The sequence below is a fragment of the Gavialis gangeticus genome, unplaced genomic scaffold, assembly GCF_001723915.1.
Source record: "Gavialis gangeticus isolate Ggan-Ray unplaced genomic scaffold, GavGan_comp1, whole genome shotgun sequence".
NCBI lineage: Eukaryota > Metazoa > Chordata > Crocodylia > Gavialidae > Gavialis > Gavialis gangeticus.
This window is the reverse complement of record NW_017729029.1, coordinates 64,526,569-64,536,328: the sequence shown is the minus strand read 5'-3', so window position 1 is coordinate 64,536,328 and position 9,760 is coordinate 64,526,569. Positions and strand designations below refer to the sequence as shown.

General features: G+C 38.4%; 1 protein-coding gene across 4 annotated transcripts in view; it reads right to left on the bottom strand.

Annotated features, from left to right (window-relative positions):
• The window catches only part of FNIP2 (folliculin interacting protein 2), a 96,009-nt gene that overhangs the window by 34,186 nt on the left and 52,063 nt on the right, over positions 1-9,760 (bottom strand). For all 4 annotated transcript variants that reach the window (XM_019521714.1, XM_019521715.1, XM_019521712.1 and 1 more), the window contains exons 2-3: positions 5,390-5,516; positions 1,481-1,618 (exon numbers count right to left, since the gene is read on the bottom strand). In XM_019521714.1, the coding sequence (XP_019377259.1) occupies positions 1,481-1,618; positions 5,390-5,516 (265 nt within the window). The remainder of the gene's footprint in view (positions 1-1,480; positions 1,619-5,389; positions 5,517-9,760) is intronic.

Genomic DNA, 9,760 nt, shown 5'->3' with positions numbered 1-9,760 from the left:
AGGCCCAGGCTCTGGGTGGCAGCATCAGGGCTGGCTGGGACACAAGGGTGCTGAAGCGTGGGGTTAGGTGGCAGGCAGCCCCCTCCCCACCTCTGCACCTTTGTGTCCCAACCAGCCCCTATCACCATCTACATGTTCATTTCAGTGCACACAAATACTCCACCATAAGACAGTACTCTTCCTGAAAGTATTCTTTTATGGCAGAGTTAATTAAATTTACTATGCCCTAATACCAGCACACATGTAGATGGTGATGCTTTACTGAGGAGCTAATTAGTCTACTAATACAGTAAAGTGTATGTGTAGATGCACCCAGTACAAGCACAACATTTTCAATACTCATGAGACAGTAACTTACTTTGCAATGGGAAGTCAAAAAAAAACTAAACTGCATAAAGTCTTGATTTGCTCAGTTTAAGGACATTCTCATATGAAATTTTACAGAGCCACACAGGAGGTGCACAAACAAGTTTTTTACTCTTAGGTCATGTCCAGGTGAGAGTGGCTGTGTGGTATGTGGTGCTGCAGACCTATCTGTGGCACCACACACCACAACTTCAGGTATTCCCCATGCTCTTACCTTGCAGCAAGGGGGGGGGGAGGGTGTTGACCCCAGGAGATCCCAGTGTAAAAAAATCCCACACAGAAAAAAAAAAAGTGGGGCAGCACGTGTGTAGCAGCTAAAATTACCAGAACCACAAGATTATACAATTGGACCTCATCAGTACAAACACACACACACACAAACACTTTGAATTAAAAGGCATTTAAAAAAAAATGTTCAGGCCTTGTACTTTTATAGGCTTTCACCATTTTTTCTGCATATTCCACCATAAGTAGCGCTGGATCCGAGCCTAAATGGGACTTGCTGAGGGTCTAAATCTTTGCAAGAGCCACCCTTCATTTTTTTCAGGTTGCAGAGGTCATAAGACAGAAATATGTAAATGTAGAAATTGGTAATCACATTTTAACAATTAGCCATCTGTTAAAAATGGACTCAATTTATACTGACATGGTCTCTTTTACAATCTTTAACAGAACCAGCTGAGTGCAACAGCTCCTGCAGAAGTTATGAAAGACTTGATTCACATTATGAAGGCCACAAACTTAAATATGGACAAATGTGTTCTAATTTTTTTTAGAACATACAGCACTATAAGCTACTTACAATTTTTTAAAACCAAGTAAGAGTTTACATTACAAATATTTGACATGAGATGCATTTAAAAAGAAGTTTAGAAAGAACTGTAAAAAGTTTAGAGTGAACTTTAGAAAGTCAGAAAATCCTAGACTAAACATCACACACAGATGCACTCACCCCATCATCCTTAAAAGAAAAAAAGGCATTTTCAGGTATTAAGTTTTTTTTAATAAATATACAACAAACTCTAGATAAAATGTAAAGATAATGCATTTATTATGCATTATTTTTTAGCTCATTAATGCTATATATACAATTTTCAGATGTGTTAACATTTACCTGGTACTTTGGAAGTTGTTCCTTGACATGTTGAGGCATACAGCTCACTGAGGGACTACAGGAAGAAATAGTGTTGGTGCCATTGCTTGCTTGGTAACTCTTGGCAGAAGCCTTTACAGGAGCATCCTCTGATATTCTCTGTGTCAGAACAGGTTAATAATGAAGATAGGAAACTTCATGTTAAATTTTTCTCAACACCTGAAGGGTTTTTGTTAAAAATAAATGAAACAACACACTGACGCAAAAATAATATTTTGAAAAAAGTACTTTATTGATTTAAGTAAGTCACCTTAGCCATCTTTTTCTCCTTTAAAAAGAAGACTTAAAGACATTCAAGGAGAGAAAGAAGATTATTTTTGCATTTATATCTTTCTATTGTAGAAATACATGCAATATATGAAGTGGCATTCTGTTCTTTCAGCTCATTGTTTTCTGGTCTAAGTAATTTGTCAGATACAATCATCTATAGCAAATTTGTCTTTTTTCTGTTTGCAGATTACTCCCCATTTCCATGGATGTATGTTATCTGTAACATTTTCCAAAGTTTGTGCAAACAAATCTCAGCTGATGGGCTGCTTGCAAGTTGTTCCCTTTAACCATTTGTGATACATAGTATGTAATTATTCACTTAACTTGCATGGCATTGCTTTAGGTTCCAAACTAAACAGCGTATTTCCTGAATAGAAGAACAGCCAGCAATAACAAATTGGGAACAGTGCATTATTTATTAGAATTATGATATAGAAACAATTTGTAGAGATTGCGTAGGCATTTTTAGACATCCACTGCTTTTTCAGTAACACTTGGCCACAGATTATTCATAAATATTAGATTAAGTTCAACACACCAGATTTAAATTAAAATTACCCTGTGTTTGCCCAGCTCTAGAAGTTCTTACTGCAGAAAGAACCTTTTTTTTTTTTTTCTTATATCCTTGCAACAATTAAAATGGTTGGATAACTTGTACCATAGTTTCCCTGAGGAAGGTAGCTAAATAAAGCTATCATGTATTTGGCCTGTTTAATTTTTTTAATAGATAAAAAAATACCCATCCAAGAGATAGTTTAGTAGGAATAAACATTGCTGAAGTGTTTTTGAAATAGTTTACATTAGGAGAACAACAAAAAAAAGTTGGTTAATACTGCACTGATGGCAATCAGGAATCTGGATCTTATGGTGCTGGGCTTCCCGCACAGACTCTAGAGAAGCCAGCCCACTTCCAAACAGCTCACAGAATTTGTTCCCTCATACATTAAATATTATCCCCGTACGCATGGGGCTTACTGTTCTTTCATATTTTGCCACATTCACACTCCTTTTGTACAGCCTTTGCCAGGTGCTGCATTTATGTAACTCCTGCTTATCTAATCCCAATGTGACTGTCATTAGGGTTATAAATGCACAAATGCTAGTAGTCATGTGCTTGACACAAGGTATTGACAAAAATGCCTTAATAAAGTGTATTGTTCTACGCTACCCACAGGAACAGCTAAAGCAGAATATATTAAGCATGTTACAGCATGATTAGCTACCCATTCAATACTTCTGTTAAATAAAAAGATAATCTGCAAATTTCTCAAATACATTTAAAGTAAGAATAGGATATTGGAAGTAAGATCCTCCCCAACTAATAAAAAATGGATATCATACATGCTCATCCTGCTCCACATTGAAGTCAGGAGTAATTTCACCACAGGTTAACATGACTGCTGGTTTGGACACTAGGGGCGTGTCCACACAAGCAGGAATGTGCATTTCTGCAGGGACAACTAGCAGCAGCACATATTTGTGCTGCTGCTAATTGTCCCTGGGCATGCTTCTGCACGTGCCCTTTGGCACACAGCAAGTTGCCCTGGATTGGGTAGGGGAAGCTGGGCGCCAGTATCTGGGCTGGCCCCAGCAGCCTTACCGGGGATCCTGGGGGCCTCCCGAGGCAGCAGCAGTGGCGATCCAGGGGTGCGGAGCCTGCCTGGAAGCTGAAGCGTGGCTCTGGTGGCGTACTCTGCAGCCACATGCACTGCCCTGATTTTTTCTGCTGTGGTTTTTTAAGACATGGGAGTTCTTGGTATCTAATTTTGCTGCCACACTGCAAATATGTGGCGTGGCAAATAGATTCATGAGTACTGTGTATGTTTCATGGCACTTCAAAAGGCTTTGAGGCACCGCAAACCGCACGTTCCCCCTCATGGGGACGCAGCCTAGGTGAGCAGTCTCCTAAGTTTAGTATTAACTACAGTACTTCATGTGTTATTCACATTTTCTAAAACATTTAGCCTTATTGTAAGAAGAGGGGCTATTTATGTCCAGTATGCAATAAAGTGATCTCTTATTATGCAATGAGGTATTTACATAACAAGAATTTCCCTTTAAAATAGGGGAATACTTTGAAGGGCGATTTAACCTTTTTGTTTAATTCATAAAGACACTGATATACAGAAGAAAATAAACAGTTGTTTTCTAAAGCAAATTCAACACTGAGCATCAGCCTCTAGATACCTAGGGATGACCTTGGCTCTGGGGCTTATGACAGAAAAAAGGAATTAATGCAGCCATTCTGACCTATTTAACCTCGTAAGCAGATGGTCCGCCATGCTCATCATGCAAGCCTTGCTGCTTTGGTTAAGCCAGCTCAATGTGCTGTTCAATTTAAATACAGTTTCAGATAGCTGTATTTAAGCAGTTTCATGAGGGCCATTTCCAGAAATCATTGCTATTTATATGAACATTATAGCTAGTATTTCCACAATAAATTGTACTAATCCCCAAAGTACTACCATTTTTCATAAAACTGCTTTGTAACAAAAGCAATTATACCTGGAACAATTATAACCAGATAGAAAAGAAGAAACATCTAGCTAATAAGGAAGAACTACTTTTGATACCATCTGGACTAGATAAAAAAAACTGTCATCTCCCAAGAAACATGTCAAGATTCTGGCAGAGAGAATATCGCACCTTTATTGTGCAATTTCTTCTTTAATGGGCGTTTATATAATGACATTGAAAAAATTATATAATGGCCCAATAGCATTTCTCAGTCATAAGAGTTTTTAGTAGAAAAAATTAGTGATTTATCTACAGAGACCTAAAAGGTAGACCAGTGTGTTTGGAGGCAAAAGACCTCTAACTAAAATAAGGATGTGTAGCTGAGAAATGACCTAAGAAGCAAAAACCACATTTCAAGTATGCTGGGTAAATTGCCAAGTTTAGACAGGAATCACTTCAAAAGTGCCTGAGAGCAAAGTGGAGCTGATATCATTTTATCTCAGTGATAGATTTTAAAGAAAAAGTGAGAGCATGAGTGTGAGAGAGCATGAGGGCACTCACTCGTGTGAGAGAGAATAACACACAGATCAAGCTGGTATGGGTTATCTTAATGGGGGTTTTTTTTGGTATAGCTGTAAGCTGACCCATTTTACAGGGTTTTTAAAAAAAGAATCCTCAAAATGTTATAGACATATTGGCTGCTTGCAGATGCTAAAACACCACCACCACCACCCTGGAGCTTTACTTTACACTCAGCATGATCCTGTGCCGAGCCCTGTGCAAGCCCACTATAGGCTACAACTTGCCCAATGTCTGTATTGGATCCAGCTCACCCAACATCTGTGTAAAGATCAAGCACTTCAGTGGGGCCTTTTTGGTGCTTTTATCTAATAGCTGATTGATTCAGCTTTAGACAAGGGCACCAAGAAGCCCCACTGAAGCGCCTGGTCTATACACACGCTGTGGAGCCAGGTTGGAATAATGCGCTCCTTTTTTCAGTAAAGTGTGTATTTTTTTTTTAAAACATCTGCAAGCGTTCTTAATGTCTAGATTTTATTTTGAAATTGACATTTTAAAGAGGATTTCCACATTGAGCCACAAAACAAGAATCACAGGGCAGAAGCAAAAATGAGTATGTCATACCTGAGCTGCCACTTCACCAACTTTGCGGACCGCTTTGGAATCGAATAAGACCTGCCTGCCTCTTCTCTCACAATCCTGGTAAACTATCAGGCGGATTTCATTCAAGTCAAACTCTGAACAGGACCAGCTGTGGATTGCAAATAAAAGTAGGGGTTATATTACTTTACCAGTGAATGAAGCAACATAAACAAGTGAAGGAAGTGGGTAGTCATCAATTGCATCTTTTAACCAATGTCTATAGGAACCAACACAAAAATCAGAGAAGTATGGGGCTGGCAGGGATCTCAGAAGTCATCTAGGGTTACATCATCACTATAGTCTTACCTGTAATGATTCTGAGCTAGAATCAAAGTATACCTAGGCCAGATGTTTGGAAGTTTTAAGAACTAATTAGGACAATGAAGGCAATTCCACAATCTCTCTGGGAAAATTGTTTTAGTACTTAACTATAAAAGAAAAAACTTTATTTTAATATTGGCCTTAAATCTTCTTCGTGGCAAAATTTTCTTGTCTCACTCACATGGCCCTGGAGGACCAGTGATCATCTTTTTTACATCCTTCTACATACTGGAAAAAGTATGTCTTCCTCCCTCAGTCTTCTTTCTAACCAAATCTAGTTGTTCAGCTTTGTACAGGTTGCATTTTCCCAAGACTCTTAATTCTTGTGGCTTGCTCCTGGATTCTTCCTCCTTTGCCTATCATTAAAATGGTACCCAGCTGGATGCAACATTCCCAGTGAAGACCAGAGCAGAACAATTACCTTGTGTATTGGCAGGAGTGTCATAAATAAAGATCTCTCTCAAAATAAGAGTTACCTTTTTTGCAACACCATCACAGCATTGACTCAGTCAGCAAGTGGTTGACTTTAATACCCGAATCCTCTTCTGCCACTTTTTCCACACAGTTATTCCCCCATTTTGTATTTGTACATTTGATTTCTCCTTCTTAAGGATAGCGCTTTGTTTATCTTCACTGAATTTCATCTCTCCCATTTGTCAAGACCATTTTGAATTGGGAATCGGTCCTCCAAAGTGCTTACAACTCCAGCCCTGCTTGGTGTCACCCACAAAGTTTAAGCATGCCACTATCTAAACCATTAAATAAAACCAGATACATGGGAGACTCCTGTTGCAGCTGGTTTAGACAGTGAACCATTGATAACTACACATTGAATACAGTATTTCAAACAGCTGTGTACCCATCTTACTGTAATTTCATCCAAAGCCTACTGCCCTAATTTGTTTATAAGAGTATTATACAGGACTGTGTCAAAGGACAGGATGCATCACCTCTACCATTTCTCTTTTATCCAGTAGGCCAGATTTTGTAAGGAACAAGTCATGTCCAACCAATACCACTGCTTATTACCTTACAGTTTATTCTACTATCAAAATTAAGCTAACTAGTTTATAATTCATAGATCCTCTTGTGCCCATTTTATATAGTAGATACTGATAAAGGTAATAAAATTAAGCAATAAAATTAAGCAAAAAAGGACTAACTGGAAGTATTAAAGCAGACTATGCTTTAATAAAGTAACACCAAAAGTTTGCACACCACATAATTACAACAGAGAAAATATGCGGAAAGGGGAGGGATTTGGGAATAATAGTAGTGGAATTAGTCTTCCTTACATACTTACTGATTCATTATTATAGTAATTGTCAAAAGAGTTGCTTGCGCATTTCTGAGATGGGGGAGGGTCTTTTCAGGATAGTAGTATTTTGCACAACATTACAGAAACCTGGCTGCTAACTATACACTAATAACAAAGATCAGGAAGAGAAAAAACATGCATAAGGATATGGAAGCTGTGCTCTCAAAAACAGGAAAGGGAGCACACGCACTGACACTTTGGCAAGGGGAAGAAGAGAGACCCACACAGAAGGCCATAGGTCAAGAGTTGCATGAGTGTGAATTAAAGCAACTAAGCTTTTGTAATTAAGGACATAAAAGAGCAGCAATGGCATAAGTTACAACAGAAGTTAAAAATAAACATTTAAAGCAGATCACCTTCAAGACAACAAACACATCATTTTTGTTTAAAAATAGGACTGAAATGCATTTATTAAAAAGACAACAACCAAGATGGGTTCAGCAGGTTTTTCCACTGTGCATAAACCCTAAATTTGGAACTATGCCATCAGAAAAGTAGAGGCCCTCAACTGATTGTTGACTGAAATCTAAACTTTTATCTCAAATAAGCATGTGACACAGTTAAACTATTATTGTCCAAAGTGCAGAGTTAAAATATTTGTCTCTATTTAGAATGCAGGTACCACAGGTTTTTGCAGTTACCATAAAACGAATAACTTTTTTATTGCTGAAAGCTATTGCCTATATTAAATGTTAAAGATACACACAGCTTAATAGTAGTTAAGATTATGATCTTAGAAACACAATAGACAGAATACAGTAAACAATTTGCAAGAAGCATTTCCACTAAGGTCAGATTTTTACTAGTGATTTAATACACACATTACATGAGAATTACTTCAACTCGGTGCATTAGCAGTTGATGATTATAAAAATGCAAATTCTAAATAAGTAGTCCCAGGCACAGCAAGAACTGCACAGCAAAGGAAAACACATCGCTAACTCCATCAATGTGAAGAGCTTGGTGTTCCAGACCAGCATTTTGGCAACCCATGGGTCACGACCCAAAAGTGGGTCGTGAGCATATATAAAAGGGTTGAGAACAAACTTGAAAAATGGGGCCTCTTTTAAAGGTAAAAAAAGGTGGGAAACTGTGGCTTTCCCCTTGCAGGCTGGCAGAGGTCCAGCTTGAACACTGGGGGGCTGGGGGCAAGGGGCAGCGGGTCAGGAGTAAGGGGCACTGGGTCAGAACTGGCCAATGTTTACAAATGGGTCCTGGTATAAAAAAAAAGGTTGAGAACCACTGTTCTAGACAACATCTTGCCAACAGACCTACAGAGAACCTGAATGGGTCTCAGCAACACGTATAAATTTGACAGACCCTGAAACAATAAAGCCGGGCTTCAGAACTTCAATGAGACAGCAGATTCCAGAGTTCACCATAAAACCAACCTTGTGTTTGACAATATTGCAACGTTACTGGCAATAAAAACCATCAGTAAAGGAGATGATGCTATTACATACTTTCCCAGTTATTAGCTTGCATAGTGAAATATTTAAGATTAGAAAGCTATTAGTTTATCTGGTATTACTGGCCCATGATTTTTCACGTGCACACAGAAGAATAAAGTCACAAAGCAAGTGTGAAGAAAATTCACCAATCAAATTTCAGTTATTAGATATTCAATAGCGCTTTTACCTGAAGTAGTTAGGAGTCTTGCCCCTGTTCCATCTCGCATAACAGCGTTGAGTTTGAAACCAACCCCTTCGAGTATGAACTGAAACTAAGGTTTTATTTCTCCCAAGTTGTCAGATAAAGTTGCATTATATAATTAATCATTGTTGCATCTTGGACAAGGGGACTAGACATTCCTTCCTAATCCCTCAGGCTGTTAGCCTACACCTTGGAGCATGGAGATTTGATTATTCTTATCTGCAGTTACATAATAGTTTTTACTTTAGTGTGTTTTTAGAGCTCAGACAAGAAACTGGAACAACAGATCTGCACTGAAATGGGCTACCCATGAAGCTGCATAGGTAGATGAAGTGCAAGCTGCTCCAGTCCACCTTCAGTGGCATTGCCCTGACCTGGAGAAACCACATCCTGGGGGACAGGGAGAAAGTACAAGTGTTATTAATAGTTGTCCATTTAACATGTTACATAACAGACTTCTGTCAACGCCACAATGATCTCCTACAGAAAAGTGCCTTTGGAAATAGGAATTTTTCTGCCTGTGCTGTACAGAGACTAAAGGAAACACACACAGAGTTCATGCTATTTATTTGTTGTTTTAACCCATCCTTTCTGAAAAAGCCCAAACTTGCACAATCTTGCAATGAAAACACTTAACTCCTACAAAAGATAATGGGAAGAAGAGACAGAGCACCATGCAGGATCAACCATGTGATTGGGCTGGAGTCACATGTGTAACCTCCTCTCTCCTAATGTATTTTTAATATATATTTTGGTGACTCTTTGATCTCAGTAGAATCCCGTTTTTTCCCCTTTTGATATCTGTTTGATGGAACTTAGATAACTTTTTCTTAACTTGCTGGTGTCTGGCATTAGAATAGTTTTAGACTAATATAATTTTTAATTAACTGGCTTTACCACGTGGTCTAGTAGGTTGCGAGCAGTTGATCTTGGTGTGTTGGTAACAGAATTATGAAACATAGGTCCATGAGATAAAACTGAACCAATTTGTGAGCTGAATATATTGAACCTATCTACAGAGCTATCTTTAGATAGACCTAGGTCTATCTATAGATAAAATG